General features: G+C 39.3%; 2 protein-coding genes across 7 annotated transcripts in view; one reads left to right on the top strand and one right to left on the bottom strand.

Annotated features, from left to right (window-relative positions):
• The window catches only part of SCP2 (sterol carrier protein 2), a 54010-nt gene extending 41434 nt beyond the window's left edge, over positions 1 to 12576 (bottom strand). The window contains exons 1-8 of one of the 3 annotated variants that reach the window (XM_089515165.1): positions 12166 to 12576; positions 8808 to 8865; positions 6359 to 6430; positions 5416 to 5547; positions 4252 to 4316; positions 2970 to 3096; positions 1664 to 1727; positions 573 to 659 (exon numbers count right to left, since the gene is read on the bottom strand). In XM_089515165.1, the coding sequence (XP_089371291.1) occupies positions 573 to 659; positions 1664 to 1727; positions 2970 to 3096; positions 4252 to 4316; positions 5416 to 5547; positions 6359 to 6430; positions 8808 to 8865; positions 12166 to 12231 (671 nt within the window). In that variant the 5' untranslated portion in view covers positions 12232 to 12576. Of the gene's footprint in view, positions 1 to 572; positions 660 to 1663; positions 1728 to 2969; positions 3097 to 4251; positions 4317 to 5415; positions 5548 to 6358; positions 6431 to 8807; positions 8866 to 9019; positions 9477 to 11607; positions 11795 to 12165 lie in introns of those variants that run through there. The other 2 variants (XM_089515166.1, XM_089515167.1) reach the window with 2 other exon arrangements.
• Positions 12577 to 13246: 670 nt separating this feature from the next.
• ECHDC2 (enoyl-CoA hydratase domain containing 2) lies at positions 13247 to 27544 on the top strand. 4 transcript variants are annotated; one of them, XM_089515169.1, is made up of 10 exons: positions 13247 to 13575; positions 17092 to 17159; positions 18252 to 18339; positions 20012 to 20098; positions 21215 to 21307; positions 21545 to 21601; positions 22281 to 22468; positions 24475 to 24525; positions 25777 to 25824; positions 26375 to 27544. In XM_089515169.1, the coding sequence occupies exons 1-10, from the start codon at positions 13320 to 13322 to the stop codon at positions 26450 to 26452; spliced, it is 1014 nt and encodes a 337-aa protein (XP_089371295.1). In that variant the 5' UTR covers positions 13247 to 13319; the 3' UTR covers positions 26453 to 27544. The 4 variants fall into 4 exon arrangements, with proteins under 4 accessions (XP_089371295.1, XP_089371294.1, XP_089371296.1 ...); XM_089515168.1 differs by having other exon boundaries at positions 13248 to 13578; XM_089515170.1 differs by lacking the exon at positions 13247 to 13575 and adding an exon at positions 14005 to 14083.
• Positions 27545 to 27609: the final 65 nt, after the last annotated feature.

Raw genomic sequence — 27609 nt, 5'->3', positions numbered from 1 at the left:
TTAGAAAGGACCAAGCTATTGCTATCCAAGAATGTATTTCCTTAATAAATGTTTCTTTGGTTGATGATTCTAAACTTTTTTCTGCCTGAAATTTGGTTCTAACTCAACAACCTAAGATGAGTACCTCTGCTATGATCAAAGGCTCCAACTGGCCTTTCATTGTAATACAGTCAGTCCGCTGTATCCATGGATTTTCTATCCACAGATTCAAACATCCATGGCTTTAAAATATTCAAAAATAATATAAATTCCATAAGCAAACCCTTGCTTTTGCCATTATATATAAGGGATATCATTTCACTGTGCCATTGTGTTTAATGGGATTTGAGCATCCATGGATTTTGGTATTCGGGGGGGGGGGGGGGGCATCCTGGAACCAAACTTCAGCAGATACCAAGGGTCCACCATAATGATCTTGCATGATCCATCTAACCATTTCCAGCCAGATACAATAACTAGATAGAATAGATTTTTTTAAAAAATCACAAACTGAAAGTTCAAGCTAATAGACTCAAAAGGAAATTGTGTGTGTATAAGAAAAGTGTAGATCACAACTAACACATCAGTCTTACCAGCACTGTAAGATTGTCAAGAAATCATAAACCTTGCGTGACTGTAGGACTTCATCTAAATTGTACTCTTTTTGAAACTGAGAATTTCTGTCAAGGGCAAAAGGGAAAGCATCTTAATTAATATAATATCTATGACAATAAACAGAACCAGTGTATCATTGTCTTAATTTTTTACAAACCATTCTCATTTGTATATGTGCTAGATCAAATTAATGCCTACATGCCCCAGTATTCTGTTTCCATAAGCATGAGGCTAAAAATCTGTGGATATTTCTTTCTTGTTACCATCCTCTTTCGTTTGTATTCAGAGGGGAATGGGCAAAGAGTATTTCTGTTACCCACAGTCCTTTTTGGAACAACTCTGGTAACTCGTCAAAGAAAAATTGCTTGAAAAGATTGTTCCCACAAATAACAGCTCTTTAAACCGCACTCCAACATTTAGAAAAAACAGAACTAAACATGCAGGCACTTCCATTTTATTCTTACATTTTAGTCTGTGAAAGCTGAGTGTGTGAAATTTTTGAAGGCTAAAATCTGGTCTCTGGGTTTTCCAAAATTGCCTTGATTTTGAACAATACAGGTCAAGTATTACTTATCTGGAATTCCGAAATCTGAAATACTCCAAAATTCAAAACTTTTTGAGCTACAACACAAGCAGCATAGTAAGTACCTGTACTTGTGTACTTGAGATGCTGAAGAGAGTTGTGATTGGACAGAGAGAATGATCTGTGAAATGGTGGGAATCCACGTCTCCTTCCATTTCACAGATTAGTAGTCTCTCTCTAGCCTCGTTATGTCTCATTATGTATATGCAAATACAGGTGTTCCAAAATCAAAAATAAAAATCTGAAATGTAGAATATTTCTGGTCCCAAGCAATTTGGATAATGGATACTCAACCTGTACTGACTCTGAAGATGAGATCATGCCTAATTTTTCTTTTTCTTTTTTGGAGGAATAAATGTAATAAATAATAAGTACAGCAGTTTAAAAAAAACACTGTTTAATAGAATCTTAAAACATTTGTCTATAATGCAAAACTTCATTTAATTTTGCTTCCAATTAGGATATAATGAAAAATAGCTTACTTACGGGTTATTAACTGAATGCTTATGATTCTTCCAGGCAATTTTTGCAAAGTGTTCTGGTTTTGTGCCTAAAAAAAAACCCGAACAAATCTTAACTGAAGAAGGATAGAAATTTAATCTTAGACAGAATTAATTAGAAGCCTTGTATTTTTAAGATCCCTACAAAATTAATATAAAGTATGCCTATGAAAGGCTGATTTCTTCATAACCCAGCTTTGTCCCATTCCAAACAAATAAAGCACATAATTTACAGATCAGTTACATATGCTCAAGAACCTACAGAAACTATTCTGCGCTAGATGCAAGTTGCTAATTGCCATCAGAATCCCATGAATGAGAGACCTCCAAATCAGCTATCCTCAAAAGCCCTGCTCAGGTCTTACAGACTCAGGGCTGTAGCTTCCTTCATTGAGTCTATTCATCTGAGATGCCACCTTCCTCTTTTTCTTGCCAAGCATCATTGTATTTTCTAGTGAGACATGTCTACTCATGATATGGCCAAAATATGACAGTCTCAGTTTAGTCATCTTGATTTCTAGGGAGAGTTCAGACTTGATTTGCTACTCTAGGGCCCCATTCCCACTTACAAATAATTTGCTTTGTGATCCAAATTGATGGTTCGGTTAAACAGTGGAGCATTCTTGACTGCATCCCCATTCTGATTAAGACTGAGACAAGATAGAGGAAATCTTTTGAAATCTGAATGTCTTTATTGTATGATAGCCCTGTTTAAATATTTGAAAGGATGTCACATTGAGGAGGGAGCAAGCTTGTTTTCTGCTGCTCCAGAGAACAGGACCCGGAACAATGGATGCAAGCTACAGGAAAAGAGATTCCACCTCAACATTAGGAAGAACTTCCTGACAGTAGGGCTGTTTGACAGTGGAACAAACTCCCCCGGAGTATAGTGGAGTCACCTTCCTTGGAGGTCTTTAAGCAGAGGCTAGATGGCCATCTGTTGGGGATGCTTTGATTTGGATTTCCTGCATGGCAGGGGGTTGGACTGGATGGCCCTTGTGGTCTCTTCCAACTCTATGATTCTATGATTCGATAAAATTATGTAAATGAGCCACTGTCATTATTTTTTATTTTCTTCAACTATAAACTGCTTTTGCACTTTCTTCCCTGACTTTCTTCAGTAGTCATTTTCTGCTAATAGTAGTCATCTGCAAGAGCAGTCATTTTCATGTTTTTTCACAGTTATGACAGTGAAACAAATGTAGAACTTCAAAAACAAGAATGTTTTTAGGTTCTGACCAGAATTGTGTTCTTTGCAGTTATAATAAGTTTGACCAACATTAGCACTGTACCATATTTCTCCATATGTTCTTTGCCAGCATTTCCAAACATCTGTGGAGTAACGGGTGCTGTCGCTAAGCCAAACTTGTTTACCATCAATTCCAGATGCTTGTCAATTGGATTCACCCTGTCAGTGAACTTCAACAAAAAGAGTTCTGCATGTTAGCAACCACAAGTGAATACAAAACAGAAAGAATATTTCAACTATGCTCTCACAGGCTAGCATACAGATATTTTCAAAGAATAATTTCAATAACCTCGTACTTGAAATAATAATAATAATAACAATAACAACAACAATAACAACAACAACAACAACAATTTATCTGTAAACAGTGGGACAAGGAAGCAGTAGGAAAACATAAAATTCTGTGTTTCAAGCAGGAAAATTACATCGATTTTAAATGCAATGTACTGTATACAGTATATGCTGAATTAGAAGACTTCACTACTGTAAAATGAAAGTAAATAGACAAAACAAATGGGCAAAATTGAAGATTAGAAGGACACAGATAATTCAATAACAAGAAGAGAGAGATTACTGAACATACTGGAGCAATGAGAAGCTTCCAAGATGGGGCAGCACTACAGGCTAGAATATTAAAATAGTTGGCACAATTACTATTCTCATCTTGCAGTTAGGAGCTTCTGGAGTTTCAGCAAGTAAGAAAACTTGTTGTTTTATTTATAAAGCTGTTTTGCAGCCCAATACTATTGTACTATTAAAATGAACTCCATTGAGCTTAACAGTACTAACTCCCAGATAAACAGGAACAGGATCGCAGCTAAATATATATTAAATATAACTTTATGTTATAGCATTAATCAATAAGCATTGGGTTGATCTGATGAAGTACACTTAAATCTATGAAAGCTTATGCCACCAACTTAATTCTTTCTCTCAATTAATCTGAAAAGTGATACAAGATCACTTTGCAGGGTAGACAATGACACTGTCAATCAATAGGAAGTTTATACACTGGAAAGACATTTTTTAAAGGAAAGAGGAGGAGAGTTCCAAGTTTGGAAGAGCAGAGAAAGACATCAAGATTAGAGAATATAGTTCTGATTTCATTACAAAAGGCAAGTCATGAGGGAAGATGAAAAGATGTCCGGAACATTTTTGACATTTTTAAAAAAATGTCTCAAGCACATTACAAATTTTATACATCATTAGGGACATGACTGCCATAATTTCTCCCAACTAAAGTAATGAAATGCTGTCATGCACTTTCCCAACATGGAAGGATAAACTCAATTTTTTTCCTTACAAAAATATGTTCAGACACTTACTACTCCTGAAAGGGGTCCTTTCGCCATCTTCTCAAAACCAAGAGCCAGGACACAGTCAGCCAAGCCTTAAATATACATTTTTGAACTCTTAAAATGTGCACTTTAATCAATATTTTAAACTTGATATACATATAGACTTTAATGCAGACATGAACACAGCTGAAACTTGTTATTAAAACTTCCTATGGCTTTAACAATATGTTGTGAGACTGCACATTTTTATAAAGTTGCACAATCCCTACAGAAGTGTAAAATTGGCCCAGCAGCTTGTTTCCATAAAAAGTGACTAAATTTAAACTCACATCAGAATTATTGTGTCCTAGTTTTGGAGAAGGGGTGAGATCTTAATATTAATATAATAATAATAATAATAATAATAATAGTTGTTGTTGTGTTTGGGGAAAGGAGAAAAGAGAGAAAAGAGCGATATTTTCATTTACCATTAGCACTACATTTGTTTCTAATATATATACAGAAATATAAATATAGATATGTGCGTATCCATACGCGCGCGCGCACACACACACACACACACACACACACACACACAGAGCTTAATTTTAAAACACAGAATTATGCTGCAGCTGATAAAAAATTCTCCATGTTAGTGCTATGCAATGTGAACAACACTAATATCAGAACTGTGAGAATCCGTAAAGGATTATTTTTATGTTTTTATGATAAAATCAATGCTGATTTTTTTCCTTGATTTTGCTAAGCACACTTTTAGCAGTAGAAAATAACAGGAAAAAAATACCAATCTTCAGAAAATGATAGCTGGAAAATCCAACTAACCTTTGTTAAAATGTTTACATGCCAGTAGTAGGTGAGGAAGTCTTCCTGCTGAGATCTGAATTTGAGCAATGAGTGAACCAAAGTTCGGAGGAGGACCTGGCCCTCACCCCCTCTTTTTTTAGATAAAAAATGGGAGTATTGTGCATTCAGGCACAAACTTTAGCAGTTTATGCAGTTTGTAGCTAGAGGAGAGTGTGTTACAAAGTAAATCAATAATCTAGAATAGTATTATTGAGGAGGAAGGCAAAGAAATTTGGCCTGGTGAGAATATGGAGGTCCGGTCTTTCATTCTTCCTCAAAGCAGTCACACAGCCAGCAGGGATAACATCAAATCTAGAAATATTTGCTAAAAGAAAGAACACAACTCACCTCCCTGGATTATTTGTCTAGCCATGAATAATGCAGTAGATCCAGTTGAGCAGTTGTTATTAACATTTATGATAGGAATACCTGTTAGCCCCAAACTATGATAAATAGCTCTCTGGCCACAGGTTGAATCACCTGTATGTGAAGAAGGCAAGGTGCAGAGTCACATAACAGACAAAGAAATATCATATTCTTTATTCTCCTACCAGAATGGAGAAATTATTCAAAAATTTGTTAACACAGTGATGGGTAAAACCAATGCCTGGCATTTCTAGAAATAGTTTAACTTTATTTATATCCCTCCTATTTACTACAATTCAAGACTCACTTAATGACAAAGCACCATATATACTTGCATCTTTTCCAAATTGTATTAGGTAAATTTTTATTCACCCATGACACACATCTGCGTGAATCAATTGTGTCAAGTTAAATCAACTGACCAGTATTATTTTACGTAAAGTAGTGACCAACTTAAGTAAAGTATACTTAAGTAAAGTATATGACCAATGTGGCTACCCATGCATATTGAGAGTAGAAGTACTCATAACAAAACACAATGTCTCAAACATTGCCTGTTTCATATCAAGAACCATGGCTGAGTTGTTTACAGGATGCTAACAATCCTAGTTACACAGAGCTTGCTCTATAACCTGTAGAGAGAAAGGCAATCTGGCAAACATGTAAGTCACAAAACACTCAGGTATGTTGAAAAGTTTATGAGAACTTGTCACTTTCCATACATCCAGTTTCAGAGAATGGTTTACTTGGCAAGGCGAGCAGTTAGCACTACAACTGAGCAGTGAACACCTTCATTTTGGAGAACTGTGTAAGACTGCCTTTAGAGAGTTCACTTTGCCCCAGTGATATGTTAGAAGATCAACATGAAGGCATAAAGAATTAAGCCCAGGGTAAAGCTCAAAGCTTTAACAGGAACATTACTTACCATTAACATAGCCCACACATGCTTGTTCCACAGCAGAATAGGGAATGCCTGCATCAGCAAGAGCCTTTTGACCTGAAGTGTGTTTAAAACATTAAGAAACCCTTATTTTTTTTTTTAAAAAAAAGGTCAATATTTTTTTTAAAAAACAGAATGAGGAATTCTTTGTGGGGAGGGGGGATTACACTTTAAAAGCAAATGAAATACAAGTACATGCATGTACTCTTAAGAAGATTAAATTATTATTTTTTAAAATCTTGGGCCAGTTCAGACAAGGTGTCTGCTGCTATTATAATATTTAATTAGGGATAAACAGATGCAGCACATATAACACCATCACCAATAGCAAGTATCAAGTATGAAGAATTTTCAAATAAGCAATACAGCTGTAGCAGTACTTTTCAAACGACTGTAATCATGAAAATGTGTGCTAATGATATATCTGTAGGATCACATATTATAAAGTTGGCATGTCTCATTGCTTGCACATGATTTTCCCAATGTAGCAAGGCGTAACTGAAAAGCTATCTTTCACAGAATGATGTTTGCTGGTTCTCTTTCCCTCAAAAGACATGGATGTAACAGTTAAATAAGCATTAAATTAGTTCTTTTAAAAAAAAAATGCAGGCATGACAAAGTGCAATGTACATGTTGCATGTGGCCTCCCAGTGATTTTGTGGCATCCAAGGCCTCACATGCAAAAACCCTTCTACCAAAAAATTTGGGATGACTCCAGGAACTGCTGTTTTTACAAGAGAATATAGGCCTCCCAATCTGCTCCTGAAATCCCCCTCAGTCAAACCTGGAAGTACAAGTCCAGTCACTTTCCCAATTTGATTTTTTTTTTTTTGGCATTTATTTATTTATTTGACTATTTTCTAACCACATCCAGCCTATGGTGGGTTTGAAGGCAAATAACTGGCACTAAAGTTCCCCTCCCATGTTTTAACAGATTATACTCATTCTTCAAGAGATCAGAAAGCATTAAAAGTGAATTCTTATGAGTGCTCTATATCACCTCAGAGGCCCTAACAGGCTGAGAGGCAACTAAGAAATATTGTAATAAATTAAAAAAAACACATATCTGTTATTCTGACATGGGTAACCTACATTTTAAAAACTCTACCAATTGCTTATTGCAAAGATGGAGAAAATCTGGCCCTCCAGATTAAGGACTAAGGCTCCCATAATCTCTTATCATTGGCCATGATGGTTAGGGCTTCTGGGTGTTGTTATGATATTTATTTTTATCCTGCCTTTTCCCCAGATTGGGATTCAAAGTGTCTTACAATGAATTAAAAAGAATGGCTAAAAATCCAAAAGTTAAAACACAATTAAACCGTCAGAACAAAATAAAACCAAGTTAAATATATATCATTAATGTTGAAGTTCAAAATGCCCCAAATTAGGGGACTGACATTGTAACATGCCTAAAATTGATAATGATGGAGCAAATTTAGCTAAACATGACATATGCAGCAACTGTTCCAGCCACCACCTCATTCTTCTGTAGGCAATTAAACAGGCATTATTCAAAGATATAGCCATGTTACTCTGTAGAATCAGTATGTACAGATCTTGTAGCACCTTTGAGACTAACTGAAAGAAAGAAGTTGGCAGCATGAGCTTTCATAGACTTCAGTCGGATTTAGGCATTAGCCAAACAAAGGTCACAGGCAAACTATCCCTAAAGCCCACACATACCTGAGTTTGGGAAATGCAGTTCTGGTGCAACTGTTTGCAGCAACTAGCCAGGGTTGTATTACTCCACAGTTCTGAGCTGCTGCAATTGCTCTCAGTCACAGCAACACTGCTACTCTTGTAAAGAAGCTGAACTTCTTTACAAGTCTTCCACTTTCCTTTAGTTTTGGGGGATGAGAGGTTGCTAGATGTAAATACACTCACATACCAGTTCATCACAGAATGTAATGTGGGTGAAACAGCTAAGCTGTTGCCTTTTATTTGCGATATCTGTTGGACAATCAAGATCCAATTGATGTACTTAAGGTAGCAAAATTCTGTTATACAGTCAGCCCTCCTCACAGGCGGACTTGCCTTCTGTGAGGCAAGCCCCATTCGAAGTAATGAGGCGCATACCCTCACCATGCGTATTGCCGTGTGCACGCGCCTAATTCTTTCCTACAGGGCTTCAGCATACTCTATTTTTCCCATACGCAGGGGGAGTCCAGAACGGATCCCCCGTGTATAGAGAGGGCAGACTGTATTATGTGCAAAATGTGCCCCCAATTAGCTGGTGACAACTGATGATAATTGGTGGAGTTTGACTCTATTTGTTTTTTGAATCCTGTTCTAATAATTATACTGTACAACTATTATTGTATTATCATTTTATTTATATATTTTATACTGGTCAACGACCGAATAAACTTATACTGATACTGCTAAGCTGCTGGTGAGGTCCTAATATTTTTAAAAGAAATAACCAAATTACCTGCTTCTTTAGCCATATCAGGATAATCAAAATTGTCACGGGTTCCGGGCTTTTCAAACTGTTAGAAGAAAATACAAAAATAAGTCTCTGCGAGTGCTTCCCCTGCACCTTCTTCTATCCTAGCTATATTCTGTTGTGAATACAAAATGTAGAAATCAAAGACATAATCGTGTTAGTCTGAAAAATCAGTATGCAAAGGGATCTTGTAGCACCTTTGAGACTAAAAGAAAGAAGCTGGTAAAATAAGCTTTCGTAGACTTGAGTCTGGCAGCTGGCTACTTCCTCAGATGCATGGAGAGTACAAATGTTTCTTGATCTATATTAATGAGTAATACAAAGGTGAAAGCCAATGTGATGTAGTGGTTAGAGCACTGGACTATAACTCTGAACACAAGGGTTCAGAATTATGTGAGCTTGGGCAAGTTACACTCTCTCAACTTCAGAGGAAGGCAAAGACAAACACCCTCTGTACAAATCTTGCCAAGAAAACTGTGACAGGATCACCATAAGTTGGAAATGACTTGAAGGCACATGACAACCAAGCACAAAGGTTTTATGTTGCATAATTCCTGCGGGAGCTTCCTTGAAAACAAGTTCCAGACATTCCCCACTTGTGCTCCATGGAGGAAGCGGGAAGAATATTCCTATTGCCTTTTAACCTATAGGAAGAATATGCTAAGCATAACCCAAAAAATACTGGATAAAGTAAGCAGTAGGAAGAGAGGTAGAGAGCCAGTGTTGTGCAGTAGTTTGAGTGTTGCACTAGAACTGACTCCTACTTGGCCATGGAAACCCACTGGGTGACCTAGGGCAAGTCACACACTCTCAGCCTCAAAAAAACCCCCGATAAGGTCACTGTAAGTTGGAAACAACTTGAAGACACACAACAACAACAACAAGGCGGAGAGGTATAGCTTTATTTCCTGTCAGTGCTCTTGTGACTTTAAAAATCTTGCTCAGTGCTGGTATGCACTGATAGGAAAACTCTCTTGTTGGAGAACGTTGGGCAAGTCACTCACTGGCTGCATCCGCACTGCAGAAATAATGCAGTTTACTGCTGGACCTCTTACCCTTTCCCTCCACCACTCCCTTCTCCTTCTGTGTCATGTCTTGTAAGCCCGAGGGCAGGGAACCATCTAACTAAAAAGATTGTATGTACAGTGCTGTGTAAATTTACAGCGCTTCATAAATAAAGGTTAATAATAATAATAATAACAGTTTGTTACACCTTTAACTGCCATGGCTCATTGCTATGGAATCCTGAGATCAGTAGTTTTGTGAGATATTTTGTCTTCTCATTCAGAGAGCTCTGGTGCCGCAACAAAGCACAAATCCCAGGATTTGAAAGGATGGAGCTGCAAAAGTTAAAGCAATGTCAAACTGCATTAATTCTGCACTGTGACAGCAGCCGCTGTAAGAGTGTTTAACCTAAACCTTAACCTAAATTTGCTAAAAACCTGCCCCACGGTGTAGTTGTGGGATCAAGACTGAAATCTTAATCCTATACATACTTACCTGAAATTAAGCTATGTGGGACTGAAGGGGACTTACTTTTGAGCAAATCTATATAGGACTGTTCTGTAAGATGGGGTGGCTGGTACTATTAGGGAGCATTTACACTGTAGAAACAACGCAGTTTGACCAGAGGTCCATACCACAAAGGAGGACCCTTCAAGAACAATGGAGGACATGACCAACTCAAAGCTCGAAACACTCATATAAATGACAGAAATCCATGCTTCTTAGTCATGTTCCAAATGGAGGACATTTTGGAATGCCTGCTGGGCAGAAGGTGGACATGGAGGACACATCCTGGAAAAGGAGGACCTCTGGTCATCCTGACACCACTTTAGGTGTTATGGAATCCTGGGATTTGTAGTTTCACAGCTGTTGTTTTACCCTTCCCTGCCAAGTATTATTATTATTATTATTATTATTATTATTATTACTATTACTATTACTATTATTATTTTCTTATATTCCGCCTTTCTCCCAATATAGAAACTCAAGGCGACGAGCCTTGCAAAGGAGGGCTAGTGGTGCTTCCCCAAACTACAAACCCCAGGATATCCTACCCTGGCAGTTAAAAGTGGGGTCAAACAGCAGTGCAGATGCTGAGCCAGAGTGGTGTAGTGGTTGAAGCGTTGGATTATGACTCTTGAGTCCAGGGTTCGAGTTCCTGCTCTGCGACGGAAACCCACTGGGTGACCTTGGGCAAGTCACACTCTCTCAGCCTCAGAGGGGATGGGAATGGCATACCCCCCTCTGAAGAAACTTGGAAAGGAAAACCCATTAGAGGTTCGCCTTAGGGTTGCCCTAGGACATTGGGAGACTAGGGTTCGAATCCCATCTCAGCCATATAAACTCAGCCATATAAACCCATTGGGTGACCTTGGGCAAGTCACACTCTCTCAGCCTCAAGAGGGGATGGGAATGGCATACCCCCCTCTGAAGAAACTTGGATAGAAAATCCCATTAGAGGTTTGCCTTAGGGTTGCCCTAGGACACTGGGAGACGAGGGTTCAAATCCCATCTCAGCCATATAAACTCAGCCATATAAACCCATTGGGTGACCTTGGGCAAGTCACACTCTCTCAGCCTCAGAGAGGATGAGAATGGCAAACCCTCTCTGAAGAAACTTGCCAAGGAAAGCCATCGGTCAGAGAGGACTTGAATGCACTCAACAAGATGCACTCCAAATGCGATTGAGAGGAGGGTCGCCACAAAGAGGGGGGCACATCCAAGCAACCTTTCTCCCCCCTTTTCAGCCTGTGCCACCCAGGGTCCCCCGTCCCCTTACCTTGGTCATGCCGACTCCCACCACGAAGACCCTCCTTAACTGGGACGGAGCCATGCTGGCCACTACCCTGAAGCCTGGTGCTGGTGCTGGTGCTGTGGGTGCAACTGGGGCTGGGGGGTGGTTGCTCAACTGCTGGCGCCACAACGGCTCCTCCTCCTTCTCTCAGGCAAAGGTCGAAAGGAGGCCAGGCTTCCTGACAGGCGCCGCCTTCCTAAAGCAGCAGCAGCAGCAGCCTCCTAGGCATTGAGGTCGCAGCCACACTGGGGGAATAACCCGGTTTGGCAGCGCTGTAACTCTTTGTCTGGCTCAAGGCTATGGAATTCTGGGAGTTGGAGTTTGTTGTGGGGCCCAGAGCCGAGCAGAGCTCATGCTGCCAACTTCTTTCCTTCAGTTAGTCTCAAAGGTGCTCCAATATCTCTCAACATACAGACTAACAAGGCTGTATCTTTTAATTCAAGCTGTATTTGTAATAATGCCATCATGCACCCAAAATGCAGCCTGAGTAAACATGAATCAGACAAGTGACCAGCTGTCCTCCTTTTCCAAGACATGTCTGACCTTTCCATCTCTCTGTCCAGGAGGAATTCCAAAGTGTCCTCCATTTTGAGCATGACTAAGAAGCATGAATGTAGGGGTGTTTCTAGCTTTTCTTTTGTAATGCCCCTACACTTTCCTCGAATGAATGCCCCTCATTCTGTAGTGCCTTGTCTTCCTCTGCAGTTATGACATTCTGGTCACACTGGCGCGGATCTACACTGTAGAGTACTGTAAAAATGAGCCATTTCTCATGGAGTAATGGTTTGAGTGTTAGGACTCCGACCCTGGAGACCAGGGTACGATTCATGGTCTACCATTAAACCCACTGGGTGACCTTGGGGAAGTCACACTCTCTCAGCCTCAGAGGATAGCAATGGCAAACCCCCTCGGAAGGAATTTGCTGAGAAAACTGCACAATGGGTTTGCTTTGGAGTTGCCATACGTTGGAAACGACATGAAAGCTCATAAACAATAATCTATTATATATAATACACACAAACATATATATAATTATATATACACACACAACTGTTGTGTGCTTTCATGTCAAGCACATAAACAATAATCTAATATATATAGTGTTTATATATAAAATATTATATGTATACATATATATATATATATAGTGTGTTTATATATAAATTATATATATACATATATACACACACACATACACACACACACACATATATACACACAAACCTTTGTGTGCGATCATGTCATTTCCAACATACACATACACACACACATTTACACAAACAAATGTGCTTTCAAGCCATTCTCTCGCAATACTAATGTGCTTTTTTTAAAGCGCTGTTATGCTTTGTGTGTGATAAACAATTGTGGGTCTGTGTGCTTTTCTGGGATGCCGTGAGACGTTAACCATTTTTAGGATGCAAGCACATAGGTCCCTGTGTGATAAAGTCCTATAGTGAGCATGGGTGCAGTGGTTTGACAGTGTTGCTGGACTTAGGTCTCTGGAGACCAGGATTCCAATCCTGACAATGTGGGTGACCCTGGCCAAGGCACATACTCTCAGCCTCAAACTCTGAACAAATCTTGCCAAGAAAGCCCCCTGATAGGGTCGCTATAAGTGAGAAATGACTTGAAGGCACACCATCCACACACAAGGGCTTGAAGGCCCCCTAAGGGACCGGGGTACGCCGTGAGGAGCCATGCCCAGCTGGCACTTAGGCAGGACAGGAGGCGGTGCTCGACGCCGCTCCTTCCGAGGGGAGAAGGGAGAGGCCGCCACCTCTGCCTTGTTGTCCCAAGAAGAAGCAGGCAGCGCAATGCTCCGGCTGGGAAGATTGGCCGCCTCGCTCTCCTCTGAGGGCCTCCTGGGTCCTCTGGGCAACCTCCTCAGGAGACCCCGCTCCGGAGGGAGGAAGCCTGAGGAGGTCTTATTACGGGTTCATGGAGAGGAAAACCGTGGTGAGTTGCACCCTGAGTGCACTGGGGGAACAATACCCCGATTTGGTACCGCTTTAAACGGCCATGGCTGCAGGCGAGGGGGTTCTGAGAATGGTAGTTGATCTGGTGCCACAACCAACTACCATTCCCAGAATCCCCTCGCCTGCAGCCATGGCCGTTTAAAGCGGTAGCAAACTGGGTTATTACTTCAGTGTGGATACATCTGTAAGGGAGTTGGGACGTGAGGGCGAAGTGAATTGGCCAACTGCCCTCCCCTCAGGCACACACAACCGACTGAGGGAAGGTTCCCTGGGCAAATGGGGCAATAATGTACTGTTGTTGTCGCGCGCCCGCCAGCCAATCACAGCGCGGCTCACCGACAACGCCTATTGGCCAGCGTTCCATGACGCCCCTCCCCCCCAACAGTTTGTAGAGGTTGAGGCAGTGTGCCAGATGGTGGTGGCCACCACTGTGGTCCAAAGTGACCAAGTAGCATCACCTCAGAGGAGGACAATGCCCGCACAATGTAGGGCCCTGAAGAAAAAATGTGGGACTTTTAACACACACCGAAGCTACAAACACAAATACTATATAAAATGTGTGTGTGTGTATAATAAACCACATGAAAGGAATATACACACACACACACACACACAATATATATACAAAAATGTATACACATACACACATACATACACATTTATGTGTATGTATTCCTTTCATGTGGTTTATTGACAGCTATATTACCAATGAGCCAGTGTGGTATCCTGGTTTGAGCCTTGGAATGTCCTCATCATAGAAAGCCGCGCCTTGAGAGCATCTAGTCTGATCCCAGCTAAAAGAAACTTGGGAATCTTGGTTTGAACTCTTAGATAAATTATTGAATTACTCATATGGTTTCAGGATTTACAATTTACAGGACTATGGGGATTATCACACGAGGCACTTACCACGTTGGAATTGCTGCCCAAACGCTTCAGAAGCATGGAATTGGGATTGGCAGTTGAGCTTCTGAAGCATCACTGAAGTGTGTCCCGCTCTTCTCCTGTCGATGAAGCATTCACAGGGCAGCCATTTCTTTAATAACGGAAGTTCCAGTTATTAAAGAAATGGCCGCTCCGCGAACGCTTCGTTGACGGAAGAGAAGCCTCAGTGATGCTTCAGAAGCGCAACCAGCTACTACACCTCCACACTTCTGAAGCATTTTGCCAACGATTTCAGTGCGGTAAACCTCCGTGTGATAATTCCCTTAATAAATCACTGGATTACTCATATGGTTTCAGGATTTATCTTACAGGACTGACCAGGGTTTGAATGCTGGCTCTGCCATGGAAACCCACTGGGTGAGCCTGTCCAAGTCACACTTTCTCAGCCTGAGAGAGTGGCAACGGCAATCCCCCTCTGAACAAAATTTGCCAAGAAAACCACATTATATTGCACTACAGTCTTATAATGCTGATACTCCACTTTTATTGCTGAGGTTTGAATTCTGCAGTTTGTAGTTCAGAGAGACCTAAGGGCTTCCTGTCTGAATATTCTAAATGCCCCTCTCCAAAATGCAACAGGAAGCAGCCAGAGCAGTTAAATAGGAATAGCAGCGCTATAAGAGTGTAGTGCGATAGTTGTTTGTCTTCAAGTCCTTCCCAACTTATGGTCATGGAAAGGACTTATAGTCAAGATAACGCCTTTCACGGGGTTTTCTTGGGAGGTTTGTTCAGAAGAGGTCTGGCACTGCCTTCCCCTGAGGGCGAGAGAGTGTGACTTGCCCATGGTCACGCAATGGGTTTCATAGCCAAACTGGGAATCAAACCCTGGTCTCCGGAGTCATAGTCCAAAACTCAAACCACTAGGCCGCACTAGCCCTCTAGGTTTGCCATAGGGCCATCATTAGTTTGGAACGATTTGAAGACATAACAACAACAAATGTTACATATACTGTATTTTAAAATGTTTTCAACCTTATTTTCCTGATAAATTTATCTTTATTAAAATGCCTTGTTTGCTTACAATATATTTATAGAACTCTGAGCAAGACAAATGCTTAAAATTGTACTTTACTAGCAACAAACCTTTGGCTGAGTTGACATTTAAATGATTCCTTTCATTTGTCCATTATGTTGAAATTAAGGAAAAAATGCCCTTTCAACATTTGCATTGTGTCCTCAGGCAGCCCACAGGTTTGCTGCCCTTCTCCACACAGAGGAACAATTGCGCCCTGAGCTCTCGGTGCAAGTCTTGTTTGCTGCTGTTCCTAGGAAAAAAATAACTTTAAAAGGATCCATCCTATCCTGCTATTTGCAGTGAGAACAGGCTGCCAAGTAGACAGATTTCTTGAAGAGGAACAGCAAATGTAGTGCTACTCAATGGATTTCTTAGTCATGCTCAAAATCGAGGATATTTTGGAATTGCTCCTGGACAAAAAGGTTGAAATTTAGGACTTGTACCGGAAAAGGAGGATGTCTGGTCATCCTGTTTTTGGGCTCATTTGGGTTACTTTGGCACACGTTGCAGAAAATCCCACAAGCACTTCTTTCCCACCTCTCTTTAGTAAAAATTTAATATAAGTAAAACTACTGAGTATTTCTTTCCTAAGAAAATCCTATGAAATTCATGGGGTCACCATTAGCTGACAGGTTGCTTCAAGGCATATATACACACACACACACACAAACACACACACACAGTATGGTGGGGCTAGAGCAAAGGTTGATGGTATAGGCATCTAAAACACTTGAGCCCTTGTTTTACAGGAGGCCTGGGGGAAATTGCCTCAAACTGCTTTCCCAGCAGTCGTGTAGTTTAGCAGTGTTGTACTACAGAATTGCAAAATAGAGCAATACAACAAGTTTCTATACCCCGCTAGGTTTCCCCCCAGCAATGGTTATGAGAAGGACCCAGGAAAAGCTATCAGCTATTTCCTGCTCAGCTTTCCATGCACCATTTCTAGGATCCCAGTGAAATTTCCATCATGTGGTATGAAGAGCTCTCGAAATACAATTTTTTAAATTGGGATTGACAGGGTGCAAACTGGAGATAGCTCCTATACATTTAATAGAGAAGGCTGACAAAGAAGGCTAAATATCTCATAAAACTACAGATCCCAGAATTCCATATCATTGAGCAATGACAGTTAAGGCAGTGTCAAACTGCATTAATTCTGCAGTGTAGATGCAACCCTAGAATGTAGAGGTATTTGTTCTTCTGCCAAACCCCAGCAAAACTAAAGGGAAAATGCTCTAAGAACCAACAATGTTAGATGTACATTCTTGAGCTTGTCTATCATATAAACATATTGCACTATTTAGACCTCATAATAACTTTTCTGCTTCCATTGCTGCTTTTACCCTTTTTGTTTTTCAACAATTGTTGGTGATTTTTCACTGAACCTTGGTCCAGGTATTTGAAGCCCCCCCCCCCCCCCCCAGGTATAGCTTTGTGAGCTGCCTTGTTCACTGGCCTAGCGATCTTTTAAAATAAAGCACAAATGACATGTGGGGCCACATATTGAAAATGTTTGTTTGTTTTGGAATGTAGGCATTGCAGAAATTCTGATGAACAGGCCACATGCCAAAAATTCACTGGGGAAAGTGCTTGTGGATGAAGTAAGTGAAAAATTTCCTCTAACTTTCAATTATGTGGGCTGCTATTTGAAAATTTAGCTGTGTCATTATTTTATGATTTTATCATAGTTTCAGCTGTCATAATTTTATCTCGAGTTCCCTATGGTTTGGCTGTACAACATGGTATGCCAAGCATAGATGCTCTGGCTTGTGCAGTAGTGTATCTTAGTCCCCTTGCTTCAGGAGTGGCTAAACAAATCACAGAGCTTTACTTCATCATTTGAAACCAGGCACTAGTTTATTTCTTTCTCAACAAATCAGAGGAGGAATCCACAAACCAACCTAAAATAGGTTCTGGCTGGGCAATTGTGTTGGAGGCCATTTTTTAAAACCATCAACCCCCACTCCGACAATGTTTTTGTTGTTGTTGGGTGCCTTCAAGTCGTTTTCAACAAATGGCGAACCTAAGGCAAACCTATAATAGGCCTTTCTTGGAAAGTTTTTTCAGAGGGGGTTTGCCTTTGCCTTCCTCTGAGGCTGAGAGAGTGTGACTTGCCCAATGTCATCCAGTAGTTTATATGACTGACATGGAATTCGAACTCTAGTATCCAGAGCTCTAGTCCAACACGCGGACCACTATACCACGCTGTACAGCTGCTCCAAAACAAATCAGGAAGTTATGTGACATCACCTATGGTTTTCTTTTTTGACAATTTGGGCGCATTGCTTTGGCTTTTGGGGATCTTTTGAGCAATGAGGGGGTGGGAACAAAGTCACTGTGTTTTTCACCACTTTTTCGCCATTTGTAGGTGAAAAATTACCCAGGTAAATTTCTTTTAAATTTAGGAGTGGGAAGAGATGTTCTAGGGAGGTTTGGGGCTTAGTGAGGCTTGTAGACTTTGGAGTGGAATGTACATAGCAGAAAGCTGAATACTGATTAAGCATTAAATAAAGTTAGAGAATGCCTTAGTGGAAATACTACGTTGGAACAATCTACCAGCACAGTAAAAAAATTGATCCACTTACTTGCCTTTATATAAAATCACTAAATAAAACTGTGGGCTCTGGTTTTCTTTTAGTTTCCTTTACATAAACTGAGCTTGTGTGTATTCTGTCTCTTCCTGCTCTCTCCAGTTGTATGAAACCCTTGATGTTCTCCATTTTGATGACAGTATCCGTGTGGTAATAATTAGGAGCAATGAAAAAGGTGTTTTTTGTGCAGGTGAGTAAAGGTTTCTTCTGACTGAAGGAAATCAGAAGCCAGATTCATTCACTCTCTCACACTCACACACAAGAGAGAGAGAGAGAGAGAGAGAGAGAGAGAGAGAGCGTGCATGTTGAAAATAAATGTGAAGTAGTATATATCCCACATATTTTGCACTATTTTGCTTGATTTTATCAGTTTCCTGCAGTTCTTCATGTCATGTCTCATGTTGCTTTGTCATTGCATGAACTTCCTTCAAATGAAGACTAAAAGTAAAGTTATGTTTGGTGTTGTTACATATTGAGACAATATGCTTCAGGGATGGGCAACTGCCCTAGAATGAGGGGCCACTTTTCATCCATGCACTTGGATACAGGCTGCATCAGTGCTCAAAAACAAGTGTAAGTGATGCAACATCACTTCTGGTATCATACACACACACACACTGTATATAAGGTGTGTGTGTGTGTGTGTGTGTGTGTGTGTGTGTGTATATATATATGTTTCTGCAAGGAAAACCATTTTTGAGAGCAAAGCAGTCATGTTTGGACTAGTTTTGGACCATATAGAGGCAAAAACATCTAGCAATTGCTCATTTTAAATCAGGTCTGGGAGCTGGGAATTGTTCTGGAAGAATTTAGGCAGAATGGATTGGTGGTCTCCTGTGTCCCATTTTTCCCACTCTTACTAAAATGTAAAGAAATTTTGTGATGGTTTCATTACTCTTTGGCCATCATATGCTACATTTAACTATACAAATAATATGCAAGCATACCTTAGTTATCCATGCCTCTGACAAAGAAGCTCCATTTTCCATCTTCCCAGCCCCCTTTTACTTCCTTGTCCTCTGTCTAGCTGGACGTTTTTAGTAGCATTAGCATGGGGGATGGTGAAGGAAGGCTGGAGGAACACAGGCTTTTTGTGTCATGCTGAAACAGTGTGTCTCCAATAACCAATGCCGGCTGGGCCATGGAAACGCACCTGGTGACCTTGGGCAAGCCACACACTCTCAATTCAGAAGAACAAATCTTGCCAAGAAAACCCTGTGATAGATTCACCTTAGGGTTGCTATAAGTAGGAAATGACTTGATGGCACATAAGAATAAATATCATTTATGGAGGGGGAGGAAAATATTTAAATTCTTCCATTAAAATTGACTAAAAGAGTACCAACCCTGATGGAGCATCTTAAAATGAGATGTTTGCGATTCTTTTCCTATTGACCAGATTCACAAGCAGTCAATTAAACAGTGTTATAGATACTCTATATGATATATAGGTAAGATATCAAAGGCTATGGTCTCTCTTGGGTTGGGATTTAGTGGAATTCGATATAACATCATTTAGTTAATTACCGCAGAATGTGTCGGAAGTGCATGTAGCTTTTTATATGATATGAGGAGATAAGCATATTTTTGTTTTGTTATTTGTCTATATTATGTATGTTAATGTTGTGTATTGTCAGCGATGTTTTTTATATTAATATGTGTATGTCTGCTTTATAATAAATAAATTAAAAAAATTAAACAGTGTTATGCATGCTTCATAATTCATAATTCAACTCATGATTGGATTGTAAGATTCTTTTGTTGTTCTCTGGACAATTGGGTGGGTGTATTAAAATATTGCTGTTGAATTCACTGTATTGCCTTTCTGTACTCTCAAACTGTCTTTTCTGTTCCAAATGTAGGTGCTGACTTAAAAGAGCGTGCTGCGATGAGCAATACTGAAACTGACCTTTTTGTTCAGAAGCTCAGGAGCCTAATGGATGGCATTGGTAAGTAGCTTGCAGCATGTTATGCCAGTTTGGACATCAGAACAATCAATGATGTTTTTAATTCAATATTTAATCTTAGTCGTACCTGGAAGGACATATTGTTGCTGCTGTTGGAGGTATTCTTATTATTTCATTTATTTATATCCTACCTTTTCTCCTTTTTCAGGAACTTAAGGCAGATTACAAATTTAAAACATGCTTATTTATTTGTTGTATTTATATCTCACTCTTCAGCCAAAAAGGTTCCCAGAGTAGCTTACAAATAGAATTTGATATTTCTGTGCCCTCAGGCTAACAATCTAAATAAGACATCACACACAAGGAGAAGGGGATGGTGATGGAGATGGAGATTAATAAATTCAGCCATTTTACTATGCCATTGTACATAGTGAGACTTGAGCATCCATGAATTTTTGTGTCCACGGATTTTGGTATAGGCAGTGGTAGTCTTGGAACCAAACCCCAGCAGATACCAAGGGCCCACTGTACAAAGAGTAGTTAAAATGTGATGGCTGATCCATACTAATCATGTATATAAACTGCCATTGTCATGCCTCCAGAGCATCTTTGATGTTCTTGAGACATATATTTAGTTGACATTATATTAGGTTTTCTATGTATTAGTTTAAGAGGGGAAATGCAGATCTATAGCTTTAAGAAAGACAAGGATTGTGGGAAATCCCAGGGTCTTATGCTGTCTCCCTCTAGTTAGTTTCAGTGTGTAGTAAGATTTTAGCCAAGTCAGACCTGGAGAGAGTATTTTCCTTTGACAAAAAGATAAGTCCACAAAAGAAAAAAGATAAGTCCACAAAGGAAGAAAGATAGTCCTCAAAGAAAGATAGAATACATCAAGACGAGAGCAAGGTATTTAGGAAGGACTATTGAAAAAAAGGAGATAAGTGTCATGTTTTTGTGTTATATCCAGTAAAGCTTTTAAAAACTTAAGAAATTTGTGGACAAGTCTTTTGTTCTGGCTGTGTTCCCGAGAGCCAGAGGCCTTACTACACCCAAAGCCCATAGCATCGCTCTTGGGACAAAACAGCCATGCTTTCTCTGATTAAAATTATTAATTACTGTAATAAGGCTGCAGTCAATGACTCCTTTTCATTTTTACAGCTGCACTACCAATGCCTACCATTGCTGCAATTGAAGGCTATGCATTGGGTGGGGGTTTGGAGCTGGCGCTAGCTTGTGACCTCCGAATAGCAGGTAAGTTCAGCAGCCCAACTTGTGCTCATATTGCAGGAATAATTAGGAATAATGTAGAGTTCAAATGAAGACTGTAGGGTTTATGAATCTGTTATCAGAAAAAACATGACCATTAGAGTGATTCCCTCTATTATCCACTTATGAGCTTGATCCAGCAAAAGCATTATTAGACATTATTAAGTGTGCACTGTATTTGTGTTAATGTAGACTCCCCCCTTTGTTTTGTTTTTAAATCAGCATCATCAGCTAAAATGGGCTTGATTGAAACTACTAGAGGACTCTTTCCTGGTGCAGGTAATATAACTTTGTCTTTGCTATACATAAAAATAGCAGCACACTTGTTTGCTACTCCTTCTGCTCTCCACTAATGAGGAAATTCTGGGTTTGCAGGGCTACAGCTAAGTAAAGGTGAGTGGGTGGGGTATTTTCATAGTTGCATGGTTGGTAAAGAATCTTTACCTCCACAGCAATCAAAACAGTGAGTTTTAATGGCATAAATTTGAGTTACACTGTTGCATTTCGCTAACATGATGCCAGCCATTGTTTGTATAATTTCAAAATGTGTAACTTTTGTTCTGTAATTTTTGTTTTAAAGAGCATTTTATGCTCAATCCCAAATAAATCACAGCAGGGATTCCTCAGTAATCATAATGTAGGTCCTCTTTACTCTGTTAACAGTGCTTGTATTTTGAGATGGCCCATGGGCTAATCAGTAAACATTGTTGTTGTTGTTAACTGTGCAGTTCTAAGATGTGCCTTCTCAGAAGTAAGTCCCAGTGGGTACACAAGTCGATTATGAGTTCAGTTTAAGTAAATCTTTACAGCCACCACAGAAGGCTTTGAAAAATGTATTGAGCTTCAGCTAGAAACCATAGGAGTATTAGTACTTTTGTATTCAAACATGGAAACGATAGCATGCATTTGGCTTCTTGTCAGTGTTACAATACTTTTCTGGGTTTCTTTTTCTGTCTAGGTGGAACCCAGCGTCTGCCACGATGTATTGGAATAAGCCTAGCTAAAGAACTTATTTTCACTGGCAGGCAGATTGATGGGCAGGAGGCTTTGTCAATAGGCCTAGTCAATCATATGGTACCACAGAATGAGGAAGGCGATGCAGCTTACCAAAGAGCCCTGACTTTAGCCAAAGAGATTGTTCCTCGGGTCAGTGTATATTCTTCACTTTTATTTGAAAAAACAAAACAAAATCCAAAACACGCTTTCTGCTGTTTTTTGAAATTTTCTTCAGAGTTATGTTACTTGCACCTAATTTGTTTTTCTAAGGAATATGCAAAGGAGTCAAATTTTGCACTCAAGGACTATATGCAGTTTGCCTAAAATTGTTTCATTTATTGATTTTTTTTTACAAAATCTTTTCTTAATGTGGTATCAAGCAAATAAAAAACATAGAGCACTAACCACAAGTGAGCAGCAGATCTGACAAGGCCATCTCACTGTTGTCCCCCTTATCTTTAGGTTCTAACCCCCTTTGTCCAGTGATCTGTTTACTTTGGCTTATTCTCTAAGTACAAATAATGTTGTTTCTGATTCCCACAATTCCTGGATGTATGGCAAATGTTTAGTTGCCTTGTTGGGTGAAAATATATATTTTCACCCAACAAGGCAACTAAACATTTGCCATACATCCAGGAATTGTGGGAATCAGAAACAACATTATTTGTACTTAGAGAATAAGCCAAAGTAAACAGATATATATATATATATATATATATATATATATAATTTAAATAAATTAAAATACACTCCATTGCCCATGGTTTACAGCTATCTGAACCTGGAAAGCACATGAGAAGTATAAAGGGAAAGTCCTATAGTTATGTTTTCTAAAGATATTTCTTACTTCCTCCTCAAGTTCCTGCTTATATTGTCATAATACTGTTAGTTTTGTAATGAACATGTATTTCCTGTTGCTTCCATAGCTTCAGTTCCATTAGATGACTACACATTCTAGTATTTCTAAGAACTACTACTCTATTCACTCCATACCAGAGCCTGGAGCCCCTTTACACTACACAATTATATTTCTGTTATTCCACTTTATTAATTACCATGGTTCCATTTTATTTATTTATTTATTTTAATTTTTATCCCACCTTTCTCCCAACATGGGACCCATCCAGCGTCTGCAATTTGATGAAGCACTATAATTCTAAATATCTCTCCATAAATTGCAAATCCCAGGATTCCAAAGGATGGAACCATAGTAGTTAAAGTGGAACAATAGTGTTATAATTTTGTAGTGTGAATGGGCCCCTGAAAATGGCTGAGTGAAAGTTCCTGGGAGCTGTTGTCTAAAAGAAAATCAACTTTTTCAAGCTCTGTGCTAAACACAATTTTTTTCATAACGTTGGGAAATTCTCTCATTCCAGATGAATTTTTCTGTTCTTAAAAAAAACAACCCTCCCTCAGTTCCCTCCCATTACCCCCCCATCATGACCAGTAAGTTACTTACCCTCATTTGTACAATACCTTTTTGGAATAGTATTTGTACTTTTGGTTGTCATATTCTTGATATGTGTGCATACCATGTGTGTGTTTTTAAAGCACCACAATACTTGGTGTTATGTTGCCCCTTTCCTAATTATTTAATTCATCTTATGTTCCTACCGTTGATGAACACGTAGCACTAAAAAAAAATTCTATTCAGCTCTCCCCCACCATCACCACATATGTAGTGTATAGGTGAAACTAAACTTTTATCCAGAGTGATTTACTGAAAGTAATTAGGTCAAAGTTTTTCTACTCAATGTTTTTTGAGATTTTTGTAGCTGGAATCCATTACAAAATATTAAGCTAAACATCTGTTTGTTTAAGAATTGTATTTTGTATAAAACTTTTAATTCGTTTGGGGCACTTGTGGTTTTCTAATTTTTGTTGGATCCAGCTCCCATTATCCCCAACCAGCCGGGTCACTTGTGAGCATAGTTCAGCAACATCCCTTGCTAGGAATATATCCTCATAAGAGTTAACCTTTACTTCTTCCATTGTTGAAGTGTTTATTTTCATCTTAAGTTTTTATGAACTGCAACCCACACATCTTTTTTCTATTACCACACGATATATTTCTGCAAAGTGTGCCTGCAAGTGCTAGACTCCTGAATAGGTGTGTACTTGTAATTACTTACATTTCTCCTCCTTTTTTTTAAAAGGCCCCGATAGCTGTGAGAATGGGTAAAGTGGCTATAAACAAAGGGATTGAGGTAATGATTTATTATGGATATTTATTTTAAAACATTGTACCAAAGCAGGGAATACCCTACTGATCTTAGAGTTAAAATAAGTTACATACAAAACCCCAAGAGCATCTGCTGTGCAAGAACTGTAGTGGACAGCTTGAAGCATAGATGGAAAGTTATGTTGATGCTTTTGTTCTCTTGTCCTGCAATTCTGTCCCTTCGAACAAGTTGTCTTTTCTCCCCTCCTGTTCTCTCCCCTCACTCATTAAACTGTCCTATAAAAACAGGAAATTGAACCTGAGATTTAAAAACAGATTCAAGCAAAGGCTGAACTATATTGGGTGTGTCTTAGGTTCCCAAGAGAAGGCCCTACTAAACTGCAGTGGCCAATAAAAGTCTTGGGGCACAAGACTGACAGATGCCTTGGAATGGCTTTAATGGGCTTCTCCAAAATCTTTCCCTTCACACCAATTAGACTAAGGCTCCACTGGTGCTAACAGATGCTTTTTAAAAGCCTAATTGCTGCACAAGACACATGTGATAACAGGGGGATGCAGCTAAGAATGGAAAAATTGTCCCTCCCTGAATAATTAGCTGTGACTCCCTGTGCAGCAGTTAAGATTTTTAAAAGTATCTGCTGGTGACAATTAACTTTTTACTGTTACTAGACTTTTTAGGAGCCTATATTCTATACTGGGAGGAGGTGGCCAGGGAGATTAAAATGAGGCAAAGAGAGAAAAGGTATGAGTTGGATGGCTGGATCCATCCATGCTTCTGATTTCCTCATGATGGAATTAAGCCTCATGGGAAAACGTTGTCTAACCCTTGGGTAAATCTACCTCCGTCAGACCCATAAATGTGGTGGGAAGGAGTTTACTTCATAAAAAACTTCTTTTAATGACCACAGTAGTCTTATAGTGTCACAAGACCTTGTGCACAACACTGAAAACGTTTGGTGGATTTGCATCAAGTTTGCTATGAAACTTTATCACCAGTTGTTTCAGTACTATCATACACAAAATTGCTAGTATTTTAGTGCTTCTCCAGCATACAATGGGATCCAAAGTGAACCCTGGTGGTGCAGTGGTTAAATGCCTGTACTACAGCCACTCACTCAAAACCATAAAGTTGCGAATTCAATACTAGCCTAGCCAGGGTTCAAGCTTGACTCAGCCTTGCATACTTCCGAGGTCACTAAAATGAGTACCCAGCTTGTTGGGGGCAATTAGCTTACAGTTGTAAACTGCTACTACTATCCTTTTTCCTCTTTTACAGGTTGATATTGCCTCTGGAATGGCTATTGAACGAATGTGTTATGCGCAGGTAAGATAGCATTTTTTTAAAAAAAATAACTTACATTTAGGCACAGTGTGTATATTCAAAGAATTGTAGCTGTGTAGTCATGCATGAAGAGCACGCTTTTACAGTCTGGCTCTACCATGTATTTTCACACACCTCAGAAATTTAGTGAATTACTTCATTTTCTTCACTTTCTTGAATCCTGAGTAATACAAAGAGGTGTGTATTTTACTGTCAGTGAAACTGTGTAGCCATCAAGTGTCCTTTACAAAATAAAAAGATAAGGAACATTTTACTAGACGATCCAGATCACCACACTACACTCTTGTAGTGCTACTATTGTCTCCTGTAGTGTTCTGGGGTTTGTAGTTCAGTGAGGTCTAAGAACTCTCTGGCTGAGAATTCTGAATGCATTTCCCTAAACTCCAAATCCCAGAATGCCACAGGAGGCAGCCAGAGCAGTAAAAGTAGAATAGTAGCACTATAAGAGTATAGCATGGCAATTTCCTGTGTCAGGCATAGTGAAGAATAAAAACAGAAATATTAACTGTCGATTGTTGTATTTTTAATGCAGAATATTCCTACCAAAGACCGTCAGGAAGGGATGACTGCTTTCATAGAGAAACGGCAACCCAAATTCATTGGGAAGTGATGCGATCTTGTCCTTGTGGCTGAAGACAACCCACAAAAGGCTGTGCCTTAAAAACACTTTTCTATGTAAAATTTTGTATTCAGGAAATTATTATTTCACTTGTATACTCCCTCTGAAGCATAAAAGCTAAACAATAATACAGAAAAATACAGAGAAGACCTTACCCAAGTACTAGATACCCACCTGCTATTGACCAAAAGTCCTAGATAAACAAGGTTAGGCCAGTACTCTGTCCTTTCTTGCATGGAAAAGTTCCATTTTGTATATATTGGAGTAGAAAAGAAAGAACCAGGAACATATCTTTACTTACTTTCATGTGCTTCCCCCTTCCTTCTTTCATCACCCTAGGTACATCATCTTTAGTCACAGGGGATGTTTTTGTAATGTTTGTCCAGATTGTCAGAGAGCATTTTCTAAAGTGTTGTGTAAGTGTGCTCCTTTTTGAAGAACTCATGCCTGTTAGCACACCCAGCTCAGATTTTGGAGTAAGACATGCCAGTGTACCAAAAGCAGTTGAGAATCTGTCTTTCAACACATTTTAATGTCCCAACTCAAAAGCCCCTTCACAGATAAAGCTTAACTTTTAAGACAGGAATGGCTTTCAACCCGCAGCAACTCCAAAGAAGAATGTATAGATGATTAGGATCCTCTTTTCAGTGACTGAATCCATAAACATCTCTAACACACTGATTTTATAAGTATCAGCATGCTAAATAAGCTTGTTATTAAGACTTTCTGCATAATACAGAGCTGTCTTAAATTTCCTAACACTTTCAAAAGGCATGTCAGCTGTTGTATATAATGATATCAAATGATGTGAAATCAAGATTACCATTTCCTTTATGCAATTCAATACGGCCCTTATTTTCACCCTCACAACAAATTAACAATAATGTCAGACAAAGAATTGGTAGGTCCAATTCTAAAACTATCAGTATTGTATTTTTTTATAATTTAGCTTGTGATTAATTGCTACATATAGAATTAAAGACACATTGTGAATCAAATTAGAAGAACTTTGGGATCTGAAGCCAGAAAGGCTCCTACAAGAACAATGGAACAGGGACATCCAGTTTTTTGTACACGTCTTTGTGAATCTTGTACATGAACAACCTCAACAAAAACTACAGAAATTATGGCAAAAAACGCATTACACA

This window comes from Sceloporus occidentalis, unplaced genomic scaffold, assembly GCF_023333645.1.
Source record: "Sceloporus occidentalis isolate IW3139 unplaced genomic scaffold, rSceOcc1.0.p SCAF_3, whole genome shotgun sequence".
Classification (NCBI taxonomy): Eukaryota; Metazoa; Chordata; class Lepidosauria; order Squamata; family Phrynosomatidae; genus Sceloporus; species Sceloporus occidentalis.
This window is presented reverse-complemented; position numbering and strand designations above follow the sequence as displayed.

Excerpts from the sequence above, each read along its gene's own strand:
- ECHDC2 (XM_089515168.1), top strand. The coding sequence starts at position 13,320 with ATGCCCAGCTGGCACTTAGGCAGGACAGGAGGCGGTGCTCGACGCCGC. Across the intron at positions 21,602-22,280 it reads AGGACTCTTTCCTGGTGCAG|GTGGAACCCAGCGTCTGCCA; the intron begins GTAATATAACTT and ends TTTTCTGTCTAG. Across the intron at positions 25,825-26,374 it reads AACGAATGTGTTATGCGCAG|AATATTCCTACCAAAGACCG; the intron begins GTAAGATAGCAT and ends TTTTTAATGCAG.